General features: G+C 40.1%; 3 protein-coding genes and 1 pseudogene across 3 annotated transcripts in view; 2 read left to right on the top strand and 2 right to left on the bottom strand.

Moving 5' to 3' along the window:
• The window catches only part of LOC114149750 (protein NLRC5-like), a 1,536,511-nt gene that overhangs the window by 1,194,779 nt on the left and 318,461 nt on the right, over window positions 1–23,271 (top strand). The window lies entirely within an intron of this gene.
• Window positions 7,489–11,110, bottom strand: LOC114149816 (growth arrest and DNA damage-inducible protein GADD45 gamma-like). The gene is made up of 3 exons (XM_028025931.1): window positions 9,904–11,110; window positions 9,613–9,811; window positions 7,489–9,070 (listed from the first exon to the last, which is right to left on the bottom strand). The coding sequence occupies exons 1-3, from the start codon at window positions 10,002–10,004 to the stop codon at window positions 8,957–8,959; spliced, it is 414 nt and encodes a 137-aa protein (XP_027881732.1). The 5' UTR covers window positions 10,005–11,110; the 3' UTR covers window positions 7,489–8,956.
• LOC114149810 (growth arrest and DNA damage-inducible protein GADD45 gamma-like) lies at window positions 11,147–16,245 on the top strand (annotated as a pseudogene).
• Window positions 17,411–23,271, bottom strand: nim1kb (NIM1 serine/threonine protein kinase). The gene is made up of 4 exons (XM_028025895.1): window positions 21,870–23,271; window positions 20,681–20,956; window positions 19,543–19,811; window positions 17,411–18,627 (listed from the first exon to the last, which is right to left on the bottom strand). The coding sequence occupies exons 2-4, from the start codon at window positions 20,952–20,954 to the stop codon at window positions 17,863–17,865; spliced, it is 1,308 nt and encodes a 435-aa protein (XP_027881696.1). The 5' UTR covers window positions 20,955–20,956; window positions 21,870–23,271; the 3' UTR covers window positions 17,411–17,862.

Genomic DNA, 23,271 nt, shown 5'->3' with positions numbered 1-23,271 from the left:
TCCCAGAGATCCTAGGAGCCGACAGACATGCCTCTGTTTGGGTCGGTCCACTGGAGAAAACGGCTCCTAGGGGAGGGATCGGACCAAGAGCAGCCCAGAGACAGACAGTTACTGCTTAGAACTAGATATAGAGGGAAGTCAGGGTTTCCCCCAGTGTCCTATCGGCCTATATGGTTTTAGGATGATTCCCAGTTGGAGAAAACTAGTTGTCCTGTCACAATAAATCAGTTAATTGCATTACAAATTAAATAAACTCAATTTCCACATGATTTATTGTTTGTGTTTTTACCGAGAATTGGTTGAAGTCTTCAATTTGGTCTCAACTAAACCTTTTTTTTTTTTTTCCCCATCATTCATTGTATTTGTGGTTTATTTATTTTGGTTATTTAAAATGTCTTCCAGATTCAGTGTTAAAACTTCAATAGAATTTAACATTTGAGAATATATTATTGCATTATTATTCTATTCCTGTTGTTGGTTTTTAAATGGTATCAAAACAATATATTTGTTTATTTAACTTCTAGGTCAGTTTATTGTCCATTCTTCAACATAACAAATTTTGCTGGATGATAAATTGACCTAAAAGTTATCGCAACAAATAAATGTTCTTTGAATACCATTTTAAACTAATGACAATAGCATAATAATGCAAGAATACAGTCTCAGATTTTTATTCTAAAGAACATTACACACAGGAATTGGAGGACATTTTAAACATAAAAACAAAATTATTCTGGAAACAAAATTGTCCTTCACAAAAAGTGTCTAGTTGAGACCAAAACAGCAGCCTGACTACTGTATATTGATCCAGATTTTGGTAGTAACATGATAAATCCTGCAAATGGCAGTTATTGACCTCATTTTAATTTATTGCTTATTGTGACGGGCTGACTTTAAACACCTTTTGATTTCAGTTATCAGTTCACTTCCTGTTGGGATCAGAATACCATTTCTCCCCTCCATTCCTCCACTCAGCAGCTTCCTTCTTATCTTTCTCCTTTTTATTTTGTTCTGTTGCAGTGGGAAAGTTTCATCATGTCCTTCAGCAGCTCGATGCAATCAGTGAGCCGACCTGTTCAGCTTGCCCATCTGAAGCACCGCTGCTGGAGAAGATTTGAGATCAGCCTAAAAATTGCTAAACCTGTTCAGTTTGAGTCGCTCCGTCACACTGAGCCGATGGAGGCCGGAAGAGGGACACAGCGACATTCTGCTGCTGGAAGATCCGAGAGAAGAAAACAGGGAATTAACAGCTGAACAGATGCGATGCTACTTCAGATCCAGATGACCCGGTAAACTACATCTGAATCCAGCCTGGCCCCCTTCATCCATCCGTCCTGGTTCCCTTCATTTCCTGCGAGGTGCATAACCACTTTGAATTTTTATTTTTATTTTTTTACAGGGATTTTCTAAGTCTGTTGAGTTAAAATTAAGAAAAAGGGAAAAGTAAAACCTTTGAGATGAGACAGAAAAAGGGACGACTGTAAACATCAGGACATTATCCCTGACATTTGGGGACTTTGTCTTTGTCCCCAGTTTTAAATTTTATCTCAAATGCTTAATGTTATCCTTATTGTTTAATACTATTGACTGTTTATTGCATCTGGGATGTTTAACGTCTGACGTTTATTCAAAGTTTTCTAGAGATAATGTTTGACACGAGGCAAGACATTAAACATCCCAGGCACAACAATCAAAGTTTATCGCAACGCTAAATATCCTGGATAATCATACTTCAATGTACTTCTGAGTTGAAAGTGAATACATTAGATTGACTTATTTTAAGGTATCCAAGATTTGAATCACGGCTGTTGAATTTGAATACAGCATCAATTTTATTCAGTCTTCATGAGCAAGGAAATTGTTATTGAACATTACTATTCAGAAGTACAGTGAGGTTTTTGTTACCGATAAAGAACTAATGGCATTACTGTGAATGTGTTTATTAATTATGCAAACTGGTGGCTTTCGATGCATTTCCAGACTGATGTACTTCTCTGGTGTTAGATAAGGAAGGGTGTCATGTAGATGATGTACAGATGGTAATATACTACCTGCACACCATGTTTTTTTTGGATTTGGTTTTTAGCATCTTTAAGTAAACATTGTCTACTCCAATTTCCCAGAAACACTATTTGGCCTTAATATATTAACAGAAAAATAAAATCCAGACAGAATATATCAACATACAGTGAAACATTATTCCTTAATTTTTTTGCTTTTTTTTTTTTTTTTTTGCTTTTTTGTTGCACTTAAGTGTTTCAGAACATCAAACTGATTTAGCCAGACATTGCTTTTCTTTTTTGTCTTCTGCTTAATATTCCATATCAAACCTCCAGAAATCTGATTGTCATTACCTTACATCTCCACTAGGTGGGGCGGTTTCACATCTTATTAGGTCACTGATGTTTAATTGTTTTCTGCTTAAAAGTAGTTTTGATTTTTAAAAAGTAAGTGGTTACTGTTATGTATAAAACATGTTTAAAAACTCATGTTAAGAAAATGCTTAATGTGTTAAAAATTGGGATTTCTGTAAGAAACATTGGTGGATAAAAAAAAAAACCCAAAACAGTAGCCAGGATTAAATTCCAACAATTTGACTCTTCATCCCCTTTTAGAAGACTAAATTTATTATAGCAATACTTAAGTGGAATTGAATTTGTTACACAAGATCGAGTTTTGAAAATATTTCCGAATAACATTTATTAAACTGAAATTAAAGTTCTGTTGTCTTAATGTGACTCACAAAACGCACAAGAGTTTGTATTTGTATTAAATTTCTTTTGCAAAAAGTCATTAAAAGATTAAACTTCACACATAATTTTGAAATGTTTTTTTTTTATATACATTTTGTGGGAGTGGAAGAGAGTCAAATGTTTAACTTTTGGAAATTTTGAGATTCAAAAGTCTAAAATTTGCAACTTGTAAACTAAGAAATTTCCTTTTTTCTAGAAAAATAGATTTTTGGTGGAAAGTAACTTTTTCTGTATATAATGTCCTTAACACACCTTTGTATTTAAGTATTAATAATATGCATTACTTTTTCAAATAAAATTCAGGCAATACATTAAGTGAATGTTTTTCTTTATTTTATTTTTTGTCAGTTTAAAAGCATTGTTTGACTTTACAAAGCAAAGGCTTATAAAATAAATAACTGATTCTTTCACTGTATAAAATTAGGAATGGTTTATAAAGTCAGTTACATCTTCAGCGTCGATCAGGTAAACCAGGAAGTGTCCCACCGCAGCAGCCAATCAGAATCCAGTTCTTGTTGCCGGGCAGAGCAGATGTTCAGAACTGAACTCTGATTGGCTGTTCTGTCTTCCTTTCAGTGACTCCTGAGCAGATGATGTCCCTGCGTCCATATGGCGGACCTTTGTGACTCTTGTCAACTTTAAAAGCTGCGGTCCGTCCCCCCTCCCCCTCCTGCTGCTGAATGGAGAGTCAACGCCATGCTGTCCTGCCTAAGCGTGCCTTTTGTTCTGCCTCCTCCGCTCACTCTCGGCTCCAGACTTTGTTTTGGGTGAAAGGATCCGTCTCAAATGTCCCGGTCAGCCAGCAGCAGCTGCTCCAGGACTGCGCCATTATTCCCCACAAAGAAGAGGCGAGGCGGCCCCTCCCACCCCGCTTTCTGCTCTTTGTGTCCATTCATGAGGCTGCACAAGTGCTGCCTGCAGCTTTTTCTGTGAGTTTTATTTTTGGCGAGTTGCACAAACAATGAATATCATAAAACTGCCTCAAAACCGTTCTCCTGTTTAGAGTTATGGCCCAACTTATTCTCTAAAGACTTAGAGAAAAATTATGATTGGGGTGTTGGGACCACTCTAAGACAGAAAACATAAAGTTATGAGAATAAACTAAGAGAAAAGAGTTGTAGTATAACGTAACATAACTTCTGTTTTAGCATATCTTCCATTGTGGCTTTTGTTGTAATTAAATTTTAAGCACAATACTGAAACACAATAAATCAATAATTAATAAAGATTTTTTTTAAACGTACTACTTCCATTGGCATTTAATTTTGTTTATAACGTTGGAAAAATGTTTTGTTAGAAGTGCAATAATCTGCCCATTACCTAGCAACCCGTGGAGTTTTGCCTGTCACCTAGCAACCAAAGCCTGAGCTACACAAAATATGTTCATTACAATTTGTTTTACAAAACATTATGGATAATGGGATTTTATTTTGGTTATTTAACTTAGTGTAAATAGATTGTTAAATGAAATAATCTGCCAGTGGAATTAGAACTTTTCCATCAATATTAAGAAATTATTTACTTAAAACAAGCCCCTTTTTACCAAAAAATTACTTAGAAGTTTTCTTATTTCAACTTAATTCAAGATATTTGCACTAGAAACTAGACTAAAAATTATGTTTTTGTAGTGTACAATAAACTTCAAAGATAAAGTCCTAAAATATGACTTTAAAAAATGACATTTTTGCCTGAATTCCTGGAGCAGTGAAAGTGCCGGTTGTTCCAGACCCTCCCTGCTGAGTGCAGTCGGGTTTGTTAATGTAATTAGTGATCAGGTTCATTATGAGCTGCTTTAGAGCCAGGAATTGGCATCAGCAGCTGCTGGCGGAGGAGCCGGTCGGTGTCGACACACGTCTGGTAATGACAGCAGGAAATATTAACATGTTTATAAGGCAGATTAGCATAGCTAGCAGACACAGTAAATACCTGAAACGGCTGTTTTCTGCACTTTTATTCATCTGAAACAGAGATGTGCAAAAATATTCACACTCAAATTTTACACATGATGCATAGATGTTTTTTGTATGTAAAATGGTGCCTAAAATCTTTTGTAAAAAGAAATTCATATCTTTAACTTGTCCCCTCCCCCAAGTAAAGTTTATCTGTACTATGTGTTGTAGTTTTCATGCTTCTCAACTAATCTTACCTTTAACTAAAATCTTGGACCTATTTTTGCGTAGATTTCCTCACTTTTTTCATCCATTTATCCATCCTACGGTAGCCCAGAAGTGTCAACAAAAAGCCACAACTGGAGGTATGCTAAAATAGTTCTGATGCTAAAACGGAAGCTATGCTAAATTAAGAGTTTCAATAAACTTGTTAACATAACTTTAGTTCTGGCATAAATTCATTTTTAAAATAATTTCTGATTTAGCATAATTCTAATTATAAGATGAAGTTTATCATAAACTTAGTGGCATGGCTTTTGTTTTAGCATAAAATCAGGGTCTTTTTAAATGTAAAATCAATTTTAGCATATTTCTGTTTTACACTAAGGTGAAGTTTATGATAAACTTGTTAGCATAACTTCCATTGCGACGTTTGCTGTTGTGATGTCGCGCAGGATTTCAGAAACATGCAATAGAGAAGTTGTTTGGGCTGCAACAGAGGCATTTGGGGATTTTTTCAAAAATTGCTAATGGTTTGTGACATAAAATAAAAGCTCTTAGACGGTGAATACTAATGCAAAGGAGAGTAAAAGTCTGAAATTCTGTCCATTCTGAGTTCCTGTTTTGTGTTTTTTAGATATTTAAGTCCAGCAGAGACACCAGTAGCCCATTGTTTCCATCTGCTGCTGTTTCAGTCTTTGTGTTGAACAGCAGCATGTGGCAGCAGCAGCAGAGCTCTTAAAGCTAAAGGTTGAAATGAAGGCCATTAGAGGTTGATCAGGGTTCTGGAAGAGCAGCTTTGACTCAAGGTTACACAGAAATCTGTAGCTGAACGTTAAGCGCTCCATCCCCAGATGTAGAGCTCCTGTTATACAATCAGATTAGAAAAGAGGAACTGTTTCTTTAAGGCAGAGTTTGCAGCTTAGTGAGGTGATGTAACGATGCTTGATGTTTCTGCTGACTCTTGCTGTTAGCCAGGATTAGGCTCTGAATGCGTGAATGGCAGCCGGCTTGTGCCCGGCACACGGCCGCCTCCAAACGCTTTTCACCTCGTCATTAAACTGGAGGGCAGACCGACAAAGCTGGTTGCTATGGAGATTTAAAGGACTGTTTTCTCTTCTAAAACGAACAGATTCTCTCACTTATTTGAACTTCTTTCTGATTTGTACAATGGTATCTTACAGCCATAGTAGATAGAGGAAAAAAAGTCAATTTCTGTAAAAAATCAAGGAAATTTCTGAGTTTGAAAAGTCAAAACTTTGCTAGAAGAAAACATGGATAGAAGAAAACATGGATATTTCTGGGTTTCAAAAGCTGCAAAAGTTGGAAATTTGCTACAAAAAACTTGAAGTTGCTGGAAAAAGCTTAAGTCAAAATTAAAATACATTTTTTAGCTTAAGTCAAAAAGTTTGCTTCCAAAATTACTAAAAAAAACAGATTTTTGAGAGAAATCTAGAAAGAACATTTTCTAGAAAAAACGAGAATATTTCTGAGCTTGAAAAGTCAAAATGTTGCTGGAAAAACTTTTTGATTCAGAAATTATCTAGAAAAAACTTTTAAATTTCAAATATTTTTTGCCTTAATTTCCATAATTCTAGAAAATGTTTGTCTTAACCAAAATTTTCTGCGGCGAAAGTCAAAAATGTTAATTTTTTTCATCTTTTGAAAAATGTTAGTATTTTGGCAGAAATTTACTCTTTTTTAAATATATATTTTTTACCTAATAAGGCCCTAATATGCCTGTGTATATTTGGTTTCTCCATTTTCTTTGAACCTACATAAAGACAAAATGTTGCAGGAGTCTGAAGCTGAATGTGTTTGGTGACCCAGCGGGTCGTTGAAGCTGCAGCAGCTGCTGGCCAGCATGCAGGTCAGAGAGACTCTAGTTTCAATCAAAGATCTGAACGTCAAACTGGAGAGAAAAAGAAAAGGCAGCAAAAGATCATGTTCATTAAGTCGCTGCCTGAGTTTAATTGACAACTGAATGCTGAACTGAATGCAGAGTAAATGGCTTGATAGTTGGACCAGTTATGTATCTACATAAAATATATTGTTAAATTGTAATTAAAAAGTTCAATATCACTTACAATTTAATTACACTATGTTCTCATCCCTGATGTCTTTTCAGGTCAGTTGAATTTAATGAAATATTGCTGATTGTGACCCCAGAAAAAAAAGTAGAATAAAAAAAAACTATTTTAAACTGTTGGTCGTCAAAGTGACTAATCTGAAGCATGATGGGTAAAAAACTAGGATCCTCAGGAAACCAAATGATAAATAAAGAAAAGCACCTAAATAAACTCTATTAGATATAGAACAGCTGTTAGAACTGCAAAGTCAAGTTTTAGAAGAAATGTTGGAAAATAATAAAAGGGCAAAATGTTAAATTTCATGGGTCAGAATTTAATGCTGCAGGAAAATGTTTGGTCTTTTCCACATCTAAAAAATTACAAACTTAAAACAATAAAAACAGAGTAAAATAATTCAATTTAACTTAGCTGTAAAAAAGAAACGGCAGTGAGCAAAATTTGAATCAAAACTTTATTTAATCACACAAAAAACAATTGATAAAAACAAATTAACAACTTTGACATATTTTTATACATGCTGTTCGCAGTTAAGTAAAAATAAGTTCAGTCTCAATTTTTCATGTCTTTTTGTATTCATGAGTTTTAGATAAAAAGTTAATTTTCTTCTTCAGAATTTTATACACCAAATTTCTTTACAGTAAAGGAATTTTTAAACATAATTTTCCTTTAATACATGTGAACATTTTTAAAGATTTTATTTTAGAATACCATTGTTTCTGTCACTGTTTAAAAGTGAAACTTTTACAAAATTAAAAATATTCTGAACTGTGCAGAATATCAAGATATTGTCTCTAAATTGCAGTTATTTAAAATAGTAATGTGTTTATTTATACAGTTTAAATAAAAATTACTGGTATTTTTTATTTTTGGACCAAACTTCATTCAACATCAAAATGTTTATTTTTATTTAATTAATTTATTTATCATTTAATTGGGTCATATTCTAAAGTGAAATCTTAAGATTAGACTTTTAAACAATGTTTTAGATATTTAGTGTAAATTTAAACCCACATTTCAGGTTAGAAAAAAATTACAATTTTTTGGTCCAGATTTTATTCAGTATTTTTAATGAAAATAATTTGAGTAATTTTCTAATTAATTTCTTAATTTACATCAGGACTGCCTGTAAAAAAATGTCCCAGATTTGATTCAACATCAAATAATTTGAGTCGTTCGTCTAAGAGTGAAACTTCAGAAAACATTTTCAAAAGTAAAATTAAACAGAAAATCTAAACAAAAATTGAGTAAAAATATTTAAGAAAAATTTTTATTCAGTCAATTTGCTACAATAAAACTAAGTTTTACTTTTTAAAACTAATCAAATTCACATAGAATCTAATTTTATCTTGGTTGAATTGTTTAAAATTAATATTTTATAATTTGCAACAGAATTGCAGGAATGTTTTTGTTAAATTTTATCCAATTTTTTTATGGTTTTATAAATAATTGAATCTTGTCATTTTCTAAAGTGAAACCTTTAGATTAGACTTTTCTAGATTAATTTTTGTCATCGTTAAACTTCTAAAGTGAAACCTTTAGAGAATTAAGACAATTCTGGAAAGTGGGAAACTTTTCCGCTGACTGCAACTGCTGCCATGTTGCTCAGCCGAAGACGAACATCTGAAAAGTCTCTTTCCAAGATGGCCGCTTCTTCCTCGGCACCGCTTCTTCTCCTGCTGCGCGTGCTTCTACGTGGCGACGTTCGCTCCGTGGGAACCACGGGACGCAGAACTCGCCTCTTCTCCTCCCTCTCCAAACCTCATCCGCACAAAGAATGAGGGTCGACGGTGTGCCGCCCCCCGCTGCGTGCCCGGCCTCGTTCGCAGAAAGAACCAGGCTCATCTTGGCACGGACGGCTGCGGGGGCGGCGGCGCTGCCGGCGCCATGCTAGCCCGGGCATGCTAGCTCCTCAGGAGCGCCCAGGAAAGAACCGGAAACGGAATCATCCCGGTCGGGATGAGGATTTCCAGGTGTGAACGGATCAGGTGAGCGGCAGAGAGCCGGGTCAGCGCTCGGGGAGGCTGATCTCAGGAACCCAGTCGTTCAGCCGCCGGCTCTCCTCGCAGAACAGGTGCAGCTTCTCCAGAGCCGGGTCCTCCCAAGACCCATCGGCCGGGTTCTGTTGGAGCGACAGGAGGAGCGTTAGCAGGGAAACAGCTGCTGAGCAGGGCCGGAGCTACGAGCCTCACAAAGGGGCCACAACAACAATAGTATGGGGGGTTTATTCTACTGTTAGCATCTATATTGAAAATCAGCTGCAAATGTTGGAATTTGTTAGTTTCAGTTGGGGAACAAAATGGCCGACTCAGAACTTCAGTTTTAAGTAAAAATGTGATTAAATTCTTGGAGCAGAAATGTGTAGAAGAAAAAATCAAGTAATAAATGGGCTTTAATGTGATGAAGCTAACAGTTTAAAATTTTTGGAAATTTAAAAAGATAGATTTTTTACTGTAATAAAACAAAGGTAAGTTTGCAGAAATTAATTTGGCCAAAATATGTTTTAAGCTAACAAAAAATTAATTCAGCCAGTCACACTTTATAGTGTAAAAATTAAATATATTCTGTAAGTTCCAACTCATTTTCTCCTGTTTGCTCCTGTTTGTTTCTCCTGATGCCACAGGCCCCCCGGTGCCCACCCCGTTGTTCCGCCCCTGCTCGTACCGTGATGAGGACGCAGTGCGCGTCTTCCTGCTCGTCTCCGACGATGGCGGCCAGACGCTGCGTGTCGCTGACTCTGACGATGCTGATGTCGTTGTCGAAGCAGAAGGACTGGATGAGGGTGAAGTGGATCTGCAGGGCCACGTCCCACTCGAACTGCTCGTCCGTGGCCAGGACGCAGAACGACACGTTGTCCGGGTCTCTGTGGACGGAAAACGCTCTTCCTGTTAGCAACTGCTGAGACAAACTCACACAGAAAGCATGAAAAAGCAAGAAAAATGAAAGTTTTCTCACTCTGTCATGATCTTAGCACTTTCATAGACGCCAACAGTGAGCCGGTGTTCGCTCTGAGCGCAGACCAGAGCTTCCTTCAAGGACTTTCCAGGAGACTTCATGGCTTGTTAAGCTCAGAACGTGAAGAGGAAATAATTTGTGCTTCCTAAAAGAGTCGGTGGGCTTATATATGGTGGAGCCGGCACGCGTTCGCCGCCTGATTGGTTCCCTTAAGGACAAAAGCAACAACCGACTGCGACCCCTCCCCACCCTGAGGGACGCGTGCCTTTAGAAAACTCTCAGTCAGTCGGCTCGTGTCCAACGGGGTTTAGATAGAAACTGTCACTTCTAAGTTATTCATGCAAAAAAAAAAACACAGGAGTCACTGCAGCTGAATCACCGAAATGATCAATTTAAAAAGCAAGAATCACTATGCCAAAACTTTCTACAGCTTTTATGGAAACAAAAGTCAATATCTTTGGACCTAAAGAACAATTAGTCAGTTATTACAACTAGAAACTAGCCTGTAACTTCAGAGCCACATAGAGACAGTTGTAAAGTCAGTCTTCTATCACCTTATTGTTGGAATACAAAACAAAATATTTAGTTTTCTCACTTATTTTTAAATAACTTTTCATTATTTTGTTGCCATTTCTGATATTTAACAAGAGAGACTGAAAAATGGTGGAAATTCTTTTAATTATCAGATGGTTGCTTAACTTTGAGTTTTAGACCAAAACTTTCCTCAACTTGACCAAACAAAACTGAAGATGTTTGTGGACCTTAAGAGGAAAGATTAGAACCAGCTCACAGCTTCAGTTATTACCGATAGAAACTAGAGATCAGACTCTGACCTGAACCTCCAGAGCCACATAGAGACAGTTACAAAGTCGGCCTTCTATCACCTGAAGAACATTTCCAGGATTAAAGAACTAATGTCTCAGCCAGATCTAGAGAAACTCATCCATGTGTTTATCTTTAGTCACTTTGATTACAGCAACAGTGTCTAAAATCAATCCTCCAGCTGCAGCTGCTGGTGCTCTGACTAAAACCAGGATGATGGAGCCAGTGAAGTTCCTACGGCTCCCTGTAGCTCAGAGAACAGACTTTAATGTATTGTGTCGATAAGTCGTTCAGTATTTTAAAGATCTGTTGTTGGATCAACCCTCCAGACCTCTCAGCTCTTCTGGTTCTGGTATAAAAAGAACCAGAACCAAACATGGAGAAGCAGCATTCAGCTTCTATGCACCACAAATCTGGAGCAAACTTCCAGAAAACAGCTGAAACTGAGTTTCTTTAAATCTAGACTAAAGCCCGGCTGTTTCAGGTTTTGAAACATAATAAATGAAACGATCGATAATCTGATGTGTGACTTGATAAAATTTAATATTTCAAATGTATTTTGTGTTTTTATGATATAAATCTGTTTGAAATGTCTGACAAATAAACTGATTGATTGTGTAATTTTATAATCAGCGCCCCCTGCTGGTGGAGGGATTTAAAGTTTCAAATAAAGTGAGAACAGAGTTTCCACAGTAGCATCTCCGTGGGTATTTCCACAGCGTGTTTTCTCCCTTTAAGGTTCAGGAAGTGCCACGCGCCGCTGCTCCGTCCGGGCGCGTGGCATTTGGGGGCGGCAGGTCACGCGCTCTCATCTCTTTTATCAGCGCTGCGGAGGGACACCATCTGTCCCCGAGTGGGGCGGCGGACAAAGGCAGCACCTGCTGAGCCTCGGGAGTCAAACAACCCGCAGACATGCAGCCGCAGCGCTGCGGTGCCGCAACTTCTCCATCAGATTAGAGGCGCAAACGGAGCAGATGTGCAGCCGCAACAAAAGCGGTGGATCGATCTGCACGCGCCCGGCCTGTTGCCGTGAAAGTGGATCCTTTCTGCAGCAGAACCGAGTCCGGATCAGTCGGGATGAGCCGAATCATCCCTGGAGGCAAACAAAGACTGGGTTTGCGCAGAAAAATGAAAGGTGGAAGAATGATTTCAAGTTTCACAGAATAATGAAAAACGATAAAATAAAAATATTAGAAAACAAAAGTTGAGGTAAGAAATGAACTGAAGAGTTTATTTTAACTCCAGAATATCATAAAGTTTTGTCATATTTGGGTTGATAACGTCACAAAATTCTTTAATATTCAGCAAGAATCAAAGTGAAATCCTTTTAAGGAGAAGTAAAAGCAGTTTTGCCACAACAGGAATCATCACTAAAAGTGGCGACAAGAATTAATTTTTTATTAAATGTGGCGCCCCCTCCACTGGCGCCCCAACATAGTTTTACATGTTGTGGCGCTCAGGTTCCTGTAAATAAAACATGTTTACACCCCAAACTAAAGCGACCTCAGGGGGTAACGCAGTTCGGAACCACGTCTCTGTTTGGAGTTTAAACTTCATCAGAACTCAGACAACAGGCTGCAGAATTTGCAGGATCGCAGACAAAAGCTGGCCGAACCCCTGGAGCGGGTCAAACCGCGACCCCCTCCCCGTTCATAGCGACAGTTCTCCATCTGCCGCAGAACAATAGCGCTGAATCAATCAGCGCCAACCTGTGCGCCCCTCCTCAGCTATTCATGCGGCAGCAGGCGAGCCTCACGCAAGATGCGGGTTTCACTGAATGTATGCAAATTAAAAAAGGGCAAATATGGGGGAGAATTTGCGCTATTGGTGCCCAAATAAGCGTGCGTAAAAGTGAAATCACGCATCCTTGATAAAGTACAGCTTGAAATTCTGTTTATTTTTGACTCACTTTATTGAGATTTTATGTGACAAAGTGGATCTTTACTCTGAAACGAATTAAAATCCTGTTGAATCCAATTTCATTTGATTTCAAAACCGATTTTTACTGAAGTTTTCCATCCGACAAGTAGAAAGAGTTAAAATTTGAACCTCTAAATGCGGAAAGCCGTAAAATGTTGGTAAAGCAAACAAAACACACGCAAAACTCTTTAAATTCTCCAAATCAAACGTCTCTGTGGTGAGTTTAAAGCCAAAGTTTCCCTGATGTAAATAAACGGACAGCTGATGAGCCACGTGGAGTTTGCTCAGTTCTGGCACGCGCTGCGCATTTGCATTTGTATGGAGGAGATAAGAGGGGGGGGGGGGGGGGCATAATAAAAAGTGGGGGTTCTGTGAAAACAATGCGGGTGGTTTTACGGTCAGCTTCTAGTCCACAGATGGTCCGGTCCACCTGCGTGGGGGCGGGGCTTCTCACTTCCGGCTCCATCTGAGCAACAAACCTGCAAACATGAAGAGATGAGCTGGAAACCAGGAGATGTGGGGCATCTAAACCAAGAAAAACACATTCTGGCTGTCAGTACAGCTTAGAAATGAGAGGAAAATGTTTTATTTTTGTGAATTTTATGAATGCATGACGTGGAAATGTTTTATTTTTGAAGAAATCCGCAACAGTTTCACTTTAAACTGTTTCCATTCTGCAGAAAACTCAATGCACCGAGTTGGTTGCATTTTCGTTGCAAAACGAAAAGTTTGACCTTATGGTTGTTATGTATACTTAAAAATTCAGTTTAATTTAGTGAATTTTATGAATGCATGGCAATATTTCTGCAGAAACTAAATATTTTCCTTCATGTTTTAGCTGGTTGGACCAAAACAATTACTTCACTTTTCTCTTTTGAGTTTAAAAATGAAATAAATTAGTTAAATGTTTATGAATTTTAGAAATGCAGAACAAGATTTCTGCAAAAACTAACATTTTAAACTGTTTACATTCTGCACAAACTTCATATTTTCCCCCATCAATGCAAGGATTTTTTGATTTTTAAGACAAAATGATAATTTCGCGGATCTGTTTGTCGTTTGGGATTAAAAATGACATAAATTCGTTTTATTTTTGTGATTTTTTTCAGTGCATGAAGTGGGAAAGTGAAGCTGCTTTCTGCTCCAACTGAAACTTGAAACCTAAATATTTTCCTTTTGTTTGCGTGCAGAAGGGGAGCGCGCGTGACCCCCATCAATCTGCCACGAGCCAAAGTGCGACAAAAGCATTATCACATCAATGCGCCATTCAGCCGCAGCCAATCAGCGCGCGCCGCTTTCTCTGCGCCGCACGAGCTGCGGGGCTATAAAAGCTGCCGCGTGAAGCCGCTCTGCTCCAAACGCTCTTCTTCCTCCTGGAATATCCTCATCCTCACCGACGGCATCATGACTTTTGAAGAGGTTCTGATCCAGAAGCCCGCCGAGCGCGCTCAGTGCGCAGGCGCAGCCCTGGAAGAAGTTCTGGTCTCGGCTAAAGACAACCAGTCTCTCACCGTGGGAGTCTACGAGTGCGCAAAAGTCATGAACCTGTAAGTTTGGAGATCCGCAGATGGTCGGTTTGGTTCCCGACCCGGTCTGACCCGGTTTGTTCTTTCCGTCCACAGAGACCCGGACAGCGTGTCCTTCTGCGTCCTGGCCACGGACGAGCAGTTCGAGTGGGACGTGGCCCTGCAGATCCACTTCACCCTCATCCAGTCCTTCTGCTTCGACAACGACATCAGCATCGTCAGAGTCAGCGACACGCAGCGTCTGGCCGCCATCGTCGGAGACGAGCAGGAAGACGCGCACTGCGTCCTCATCACGGTACGAGCAGGGGCGGAACAACGGGGTGGGCACCGGGGGGCCTGTGGCATCAGGAGAAACAAACAGGAGCAAACAGGAGAAAATGAGTTGGAACTTACAGAATATATTTAATTTTTACACTATAAAGTGTGACTGGCTGAATTAATTTTTTGTTAGCTTAAAACATATTTTGGCCAAATTAATTTCTGCAAACTTACCTTTGTTTTATTACAGTAAAAAATCTATCTTTTTAAATTTCCAAAAATTTTAAACTGTTAGCTTCATCACATTAAAGCCCATTTATTACTTGATTTTTTCTTCTACACATTTCTGCTCCAAGAATTTAATCACATTTTTACTTAAAACTGAAGTTCTGAGTCGGCCATTTTGTTCCCCAACTGAAACTAACAAATTCCAACATTTGCAGCTGATTTTCAATATAGATGCTAACAGTAGAATAAACCCCCCATACTATTGTTGTTGTGGCCCCTTTGTGAGGCTCGTAGCTCCGGCCCTGCTCAGCAGCTGTTTCCCTGCTAACGCTCCTCCTGTCGCTCCAACAGAACCCGGCCGATGGGTCTTGGGAGGACCCGGCTCTGGAGAAGCTGCACCTGTTCTGCGAGGAGAGCCGGCGGCTGAACGACTGGGTTCCTGAGATCAGCCTCCCCGAGCGCTGACCCGGCTCTCTGCCGCTCACCTGATCCGTTCACACCTGGAAATCCTCATCCCGACCGGGATGATTCCGTTTCCGGTTCTTTCCTGGGCGCTCCTGAGGAGCTAGCATGCCCGGGCTAGCATGGCGCCGGCAGCGCCGCCGCCCCCGCAGCCGTCCGTGCCAAGATGAGCCTGGTTCTTTCTGCGAACGAGGCCGGGCACGCAGCGGGGGGCGGCACACCGTCGACCCTCATTCTTTGTGCGGATGAGGTTTGGAGAGGGAGGAGAAGAGGCGAGTTCTGCGTCCCGTGGTTCCCACGGAGCGAACGTCGCCACGTAGAAGCACGCGCAGCAGGAGAAGAAGCGGTGCCGAGGAAGAAGCGGCCATCTTGGAAAGAGACTTTTCAGATGTTCGTCTTCGGCTGAGCAACATGGCAGCAGTTGCAGTCAGCGGAAAAGTTTCCCACTTTCCAGAATTGTCTTAATTCTCTAAAGGTTTCACTTTAGAAGTTTAACGATGACAAAAATTAATCTAGAAAAGTCTAATCTAAAGGTTTCACTTTAGAAAATGACAAGATTAAATTATTGATAAAAACAACAAAAAAACTTTGTAATAAAATTTGTTTAAAAAATTAAAAATGCCTTTAGTTTTGATGTAAATGCAAATATAATTTGAAACAATTTAACCAAGATAAAATGAGATTGTAGCTGTTTTTGATTATTTTTAACTGCAGAAATGTTTTATTTGTTGTTTTAAGATGTTTTTGTTTAATTTTACTAATAACATTTTTTTCTGAATATTAGAGAAATGACTTGGTTATGAAATAAGATCTGGACCAGAATGTTTTCTTTTTTTTTGTTTTTTGACCTACAATTCTGAAGTAAATTAATTTTAAATTATTTAACCAGCATCTTAGCTGATTTTGACTTAAAATGCAGAACATATGAAAAATGTTGCTCCATCCATTTTGCATTTTTTTTGCGTAGTTAAACCTTTGACTATTCTCTGTGAAGAGTCAGATTTCACTTATTGGAGAATTAGCTTGAATACACTGTAAAAAATACCTGATGTGTTTTAAACTTGTTAGAAATAATAGTTTTGTACGTTTGTAAGTGAAAAATACTGAATAAAATCCTTGAAGATGATTTTCTGGTTTTCACTCTGGATGAATAAACTCTGTTCTTCACGGATCAGTGATTTCGCTCCCTGATGCGTCGCCTTCATCTGCATCTCTATGAGGCTCCACACAATAGCCGCTCCGCACAGAGGGCCCTTTGTCTGGGCCGCAGATGTCTCTGGGGCCACGCCGCACCATCTGCCGCTCGGGGTCAGCAGGGTCAGGTGGGCGGAGCCGAGCCAGAGGGAAGAAAGGGAAACCAGGAGGGAGGGTTCGGTTCGGTTCGGTCCGGCCAGCTGCTGTTTACCAAACTTTCACCAACTGTGTGACAGTAAACAGATCAGATGTTTGGGGCCCTGCAGGGGCCACCTGCTCCGCACCAGCCAGGCTGGAGAAACACAGAATGAAACTTTAATTTTTACTGGATATTCCTGGGACGTCCTCACATTTAATGACGGCACATTATGAAAAGAAAAATCCCCAAGTTTCATAAGTTGATTTGAAAATGTTCAGGTTTTTTTCTAGAAATAAACTTTTGAAACTTTTCCATCATAACAAATAATCCATAAGAAAAAAAAAAATCCTCTCAGCTAGAAAACATTTGCAAGAAAAGAGACTCAGGAATTTTCTAGGAAATAAATAGAAAGTTTTAGATCAATCGCTCACATTTCCAAGTTTCAAAAGTTTATTTCTAGAAAAAAATTGCTTGAAAGTTTTTTTTCTTTACTCGGAAATGTTTTTTTGCTGAGTGGATTATGGAGCATTTATTATGATGTGTAACCATGGCAACAATACCTTTTTGTTTGTTTTTTTACAACTGACTACAGCTGGTTAGCATTTTAAACCAATACCTGAGCTGCTACTTTCTGGCTGTACGATTAGACAACAGACTTAATGAGGAGCAGCAATAGCAAAGGAGGAGGATTAGCAAAGCCAGCTAACAACTGATGATGTCATCCAAGAAATGCTACGTTTTTACCATCCGGATATTAAGCTGTTAGTCAGAGGCCTCTTCAGAGCCACTGCAAGACTGACTGCTACTGGTGCTCATTCCTGCCGCAGCATCAGTTTGAAGGAAGGAAAAATATTTCTGAATTTAATTCCTTGAAGCACTTTCTGTGGGAATGTCATAAAATTCAAACAAAATGGTTTAAAAAAAAACACTTCAAATTTCAGGTTTCACCTTTGACCTCACATTCATTTTATTTCTCGTTTTTCAGGCACTTTCACATAAATAACAGAAAAGTTTCCAGCGCTGAACTCGGAGTATAAAACGTGAATCTAAGAGGGGCGATGATGATGATGATGATGATGATGGTTTTCTTTGGTCCATTTGGGTCTCAAATGTTTCTAAAAACAAACCAGAGCACTTAAAAAAAAAACACCCAGCCGTTTTTTGGCAAATTATTTCTCTTGGTGTCTAGAAAGACGTGATTGGTCCATGCAATGGGCTGTGCAGGAGGCTCCACTTCTGCTTTTCAAAGACGTACAGTTATATAACTGTGCATCTGTTTGCAGCCATTTTCAGGCGTGGGTGTAAACGTTGAGTTGGGGGCGTGGCCAGCAGCTTGTCTGGATTTAAAAACTAAACTCTTGTTATCTAAGAATGATTTGTTTAGGCCACAGACCGACCCATAGCGGTCCGTTATGACAGCACACAGAACTTGGAGGTGTGCCTGAGGCCCCTGTAGGCCCGCAGCCCCTCCCTCTTGGGGTCCCTCACCATGCCGCGGACCACGGGCGGCGATTCGCAGCCCCATCTCTTCTGGGCGCGGTGCAGCAGGATGCGGTAGACGCCGGTGACGGGGCTGCGGCTGTCCGTCAGCTGGTGGTTGCGGAGGTGTTCGGCGGTGAAGCCCAGCTCCTCCAGGGCGCTCCGCACCTCCTCCTCCACCTCCTCGTCCTCCGGGTTCCCGCGCTCCGACTCCAGCAGGCTCTGCAGCGGGCCGGGCGGCTCCGGCGGCGCCAGCGACCAGGGGAACTCCACGGGCAGCAGCCAATCGCAGCCCAGCATCTGGTCGACGGCGTAGCGCTCGGCGGCGACCGGCTTCAGGATGCCCCTGATGAGCCGCTGGCAGGGGCCCGGCACCCACGGCGGGATGGCGTAGCTGGTCTCCATGATGCAGCGCCGCAGCTTGCCCATGGTGTCGGCCCGGAACGGCATGCTGCCGGTCACCATGAAGAACAGCAGGACCCCCATGGCCCAGACGTCCACCGGCGGGCCCAGGTAGCTGTCGTCCCTGAACAGCTCCGGGGCGGCGTACGGCGGCGAGCCGCAGAACGTGTCCAGCGAGCTGCTGCGGCTCGCAACGCGCGTGCTGAAGCCGAAGTCGGCGACTTTGACGCAGCCGGCGGAGGTGAACAGAACGTTCTCCGCTTTCAGGTCACGGTGGATGATGTTCAAGTTGTGCTGAAGGGGGAAACAGAGACGGGTCAGGAGATCCAGAACTGGTTGGACTGGTACGATAACAAATGACCCTGGACAATAAATTCTCCCAGAAGTTATTGCAATAAACAATAATATTGTTATAATAATATTACCTTTTTTATATTTTGCTCTAAAGTTGCCAATTAGACTAATCTGTTTCATGTCAAATTACAGCCTACATATTCTAATCAATAAAAATCATTTGCTTTCTTGATCTTGTGTTTCTTTTTTTTGGTGGACATTTTTCAAAATGGCCAAAATGGAAATATATGTCCACTGTAGTTATTACCAGTGGAGGACACAGCTAACGAAAGAGTTAGCTTCACTCACCACTAATTCACCAAACAACAATCTTAGTAAGTTTAAATGCTTAACATTAGCAGAGCTAATGCTAAACACACAAAGAAAACAGCAGGGCTAGCGTTAAGCTCCTAATCAACATAAAAAAATTATTGAAAGCTGACAAATAAAAATGAGCAGAAGCTAATGCTACGTAGCCACGTACATAAAAACGTGTGTAGCTCTGAAGCTCAAGGGACGTCATTAGCTTTCTAGTGTCATGTGACAAGACGTGATTGGTCAATGCAGCCGGAGGAAGCTAACTATAGCATTGTGTGACTGCAGCCTTCCATTGTTTTCAGGTTTAGCATTAGCAGAACTATTGTTTATGATTAGTGTAATGTTCCATTAGCTTGATGCTAACATAAAATGCTATTCCTCGTAAGGTGATGAACCTGATTCCTGATCAGTCCATATTCTGCTCCGTACAGATAAACAATGTTTCATCTCATCCTGTTTCCTGGCCTTTATTCACACAACGCAGAATTGATTTATGCTAAACGATCACGATTACAGACGTTACATTAGCTGGTTAAAGGTTTCTGAAGAATCGCCCACCATGTATTTGACGGCAGAGAGGATCTGGGCGAAGGTGATCTTGCTGGCGTTGTCGCACAGCTTCCCCTCGGTGCAGATCCGATTGTGCAGATCCCCTCCTCCGGCGTACTCCAGCACCAGGAAGAGGCGGCTGGGCGTGTCCACCACCTCGTACAGCCGGATCACGTTGGGATGCTGCAGGCACTCCAGGCTGCTGATCTCCCTGGACAGCAGCCGCTGGGCCTGGGCGTCCAGCCGCGTCCGGTCCAGGATCTTCAGAGCCACTTTGTCTGTGAGCAGAACAACAGAGAAGATATTAATAGTGGTGCAGCAGATAGATTAATTAATAAAAATGGAAAAATTCAAGATGGCCGTCATCAAGGAAATTGTGCCAATATTTACCACAGATTGATAATTTTGTCAAGTGATGATTGGATCCATATTATTAATCTTTTTTTGTTTTTTCAAAATGGCCGCCATGGTTGTCATTGAAAATTACATTTTCACTCTAAAATTGCTAAATGGATGAATGTGTTTCATAGCCTTCATGTTTTCAACAATAAAATTCCTACATATTTTCTTCATCTTGTTTCATTTTACTGGTGGACATTTTTCAAAATGGCCGCCATGGTTGTAATTGAGAATATATGTCCACAGTAGTTACCGCCGGTGGTGAACACAGCTAACCAAAGAGTTGGCTAACCACTAATTTAACGCTACACTCCTAAACACATGAAAAAGTTAGCAGAAGCTAATGCTAACCACAAAAAATGGTTTTGTGAAAGCTAACGCTAAACAGCTTCGCACATAAAAGTTAGCAGAAGCTAATGCTAACCATGAAGACGACTGTCACATGATATGTTTTAACTTATTACCAAAGTTGAAAAGTATTAATATGTTAATTAATAAATTAATATGTAGCAAAACCAGAAAAACTGAAACAGACTGAGAAACAAAATTCATCTAAAATATTAAAACTGGGAACATTTTATGCCAAAAATTGGTTAAAAATGGCAGCCATCTTGAAAAATGAGTCATCTTGAAATTCAAGAGGCTAATGGACAATATGAAAATGCTAATTGCTAATGTATCCAAGCTCTATAATAACATGTGTGACTGGAGCTGTGAATGGGATTATCAGGTGAGGTTCTGTTGGTACCTTTGGTCAGAGCGTGGAACGCCAGTTTGACCCTGGAGAAAGTCCCGTAGCCGATCTCCCCTCTGACCTTGTAGAAGCCCACCCTGCGGCCGATGATCAGCTCCTTGATGGTCTTTTCGTCTTTGCACATGGCCGCCGTTAGCTTCTGCAGCGGCGTGAGGTGCAGCGAGTCGTCGGGCCGCTCCTCCTCATGGCCGCCGTCCGAGCTGTCCGTCAGGCTGTACAGGCTGTGGCTCAGCCTGTGGCGGGTCAGCTGGTACTGGCTTCCAGGCATCGCTGCCAAACAGACACAGGAGGACTCAACAACCCTAGAGCCGTGCAAAAGTCTTAAACCACCCAACATTTTGTTGTGTTTTCCTTCAAAACAGCCAGAAAAACCGGCTACTTTAAGTCCTTATAAGGAAGTCAAGGCTGCTTTGAACTGAAATATAACAAAAGGATAAAAAATATTTCTGAGTAAATTTCATTATTTTGTAACTTTAACAGCTTTTCTATTGTCTGTGGTTTCATAGGAAGACTGGAGACTATAGAGAAAGAGAACTTTAAACACACAGGTTCTGTAAATTATGATTTTATGTTTTGTTAGCAAAAACTGTTTTTTTTAACTTCCACTACATTGTTTCAAATTCATATCAAATTTGAAAAAAATGTGTGTTTTCCTGTCAATCAGATCTTAATTGACCAAAATAATAATTTGAACATCCCACCCACCACAAGTGATGAGCTCATAGCTCAGCTTTCTATTCCTTAGTTGCCGATTGTTGCTAAAATGCATCAAACCCAAAATTATAAACAACTTTTGAAACTTTGATCACATGTTGTTTATTTTAATATAGAATATGTGGAAGACATTAATCAGTCTAAATATATATTTTATTGCACAATCTAGTTCAAGGTTAAGATCATTTACTGTTTATCAGCAGAACTCTGTAATTCACACTCCGACCACTAGATGGCATCAAAGCACTTCTAATATAATCCGAGAGGCATATTAATATACCAATAAAGAGAGTATTTATGCACCATCTAGTATGTATTCATAACAAAATAGGTATGATGCTAATTAGCATCACTAGTCCATAAAGGAATACAGTTTGTGGTGTCATTATTTTTGGCTTCAGATTAATAATCTCACACAGGATTCTATTAGGACAAGTTTCTACAACCTGGTTAAAAGTAAAGATCTCACCAGATGTCCAAACCGCCCGTCTTCTTCAGAACATGGCTGTGGACGGAGTCCTCTCCAAACAGTCCGGCCCAGACGGACCCAGAGAACCAGAACCTTCTCACATGCTGAGGTCAGAGCTTCACCGCCTCCACCTGTTTCCTCTCCAACAGAGAACCATAGACTGTTGACTCAACACACGGCAGACATGTGAGGAGGAGGAGGCTGAGATGACGCCACAGGTCACGCCTCTTCATCCCTCCAGCAAAGGACGGCGGCCAAGATGGTGTCCATGATCGCTAATCCTGTTTGAGTTCAACTCTGACCCGCTACATTTAAACCGAAACAAACAAAAGCTTCTGGTTCTGACTGTATTTTATGTTTTTAAATCACCAGAACCTGGATATTTATGCAGGTTGAGGCCAGGTGTGTGGGAGGAAATGGTTTCATTCCCTGGAGGCTCGGCTGAAGATGAACCGTTATGCAACGGCATTAGCCGATGTTCTTGTTGAGATTAGAGGAGAGTCCAGTTTAGAGCGCGGCTGCAGAGCAGAGATAAACAGATTAGAGGGAACAAGATCAGGACCTGGCTGGAGAGCAGCTCCATTCAGGTGGGAACACCTGAGGAGCAACGTGGCTCCGCCGAGAATTCATTAACTCATCGTTTAGTGTCTCAGAAATCAAATAATCTGACGATTAATCGATGAATCAGATTAAAAAATGGCCACATTCTACATATTTTACATTTAAACACTGAAAGAAAAAATACAATTACAGATTAATTACTACATATCAAAAGGTGCTAAATAATTTCTATCCTTTTTTATATAAAATCTGAACCTGGTGAAGCTAAACAGCCACTTCAGCAGTTCTGATTAAAACATGTTTACAGACAAAGGTGTTTTTTTTTTATCTTAAATATAAAATGTGTATATATGTGTAAATATTTTGAACAGTTTTGACTTAATTACTCCGTTGAATATGTTGGTTTTTCAGTAAATTATCCTTTTCAGAGTCTGATTCTCTACTTTAGTAAACAGTTAATCGTTAACTAGTTGATGATTATTCAATTATCATCTCTAATTGAGTTATAGATGATATTTCTCCTGATTGACACCATCAGCTGTAACAAAAACTCTGCTAATCCACCTCATTTGCTTTTGCCGCTCCTCTTTAAATCTCTGCCATGGTTGGAAAGGTGTTGGATTTGGGGAAACAATGGAAGGAAGAGATGGTGTCAGCTTCCACCTTTTCATCTCCTCTGGGATTTGGGGTCATAGTTCAGATATTATTAGTAAAAACAATACCTTGTCGCCACGGTAACACGTCTAAACAACCAGCACCCGTGGGAAACTAAAAACATTAGACCCAAACTGCTCCACAACTATTTATATTGCTAAATACTGAGGAAGTTTTTCCTGGGTGT

The sequence above is a fragment of the Xiphophorus couchianus genome, chromosome 8 (assembly GCF_001444195.1).
Source record: "Xiphophorus couchianus chromosome 8, X_couchianus-1.0, whole genome shotgun sequence".
Taxonomy (NCBI): domain Eukaryota; kingdom Metazoa; phylum Chordata; class Actinopteri; order Cyprinodontiformes; family Poeciliidae; genus Xiphophorus; species Xiphophorus couchianus.
Note: the sequence above shows the minus strand (reverse complement) of the source record. Positions and strands in the feature narration are given on the sequence as shown.

Coding starts and splice junctions, on each gene's coding strand:
- LOC114149816 (XM_028025931.1), bottom strand. CDS start 10,004: ATGAAGTCTCCTGGAAAGTCCTTGAAGGAAGCTCTGGTCTGCGCTCAG. Junction 9,812..9,903: donor AGTGCTAAGATCATGACAGA/GTGAGAAAACTT, acceptor TTCCGTCCACAG/AGACCCGGACAACGTGTCGT. Junction 9,071..9,612: donor CGCACTGCGTCCTCATCACG/GTACGAGCAGGG, acceptor TCGCTCCAACAG/AACCCGGCCGATGGGTCTTG.
- nim1kb (XM_028025895.1), bottom strand. CDS start 20,954: ATGCCTGGAAGCCAGTACCAGCTGACCCGCCACAGGCTGAGCCACAGC. Junction 19,812..20,680: donor GTTCCACGCTCTGACCAAAG/GTACCAACAGAA, acceptor TTCTGCTCACAG/ACAAAGTGGCTCTGAAGATC. Junction 18,628..19,542: donor TCTCTGCCGTCAAATACATG/GTGGGCGATTCT, acceptor TTCCCCCTTCAG/CACAACTTGAACATCATCCA.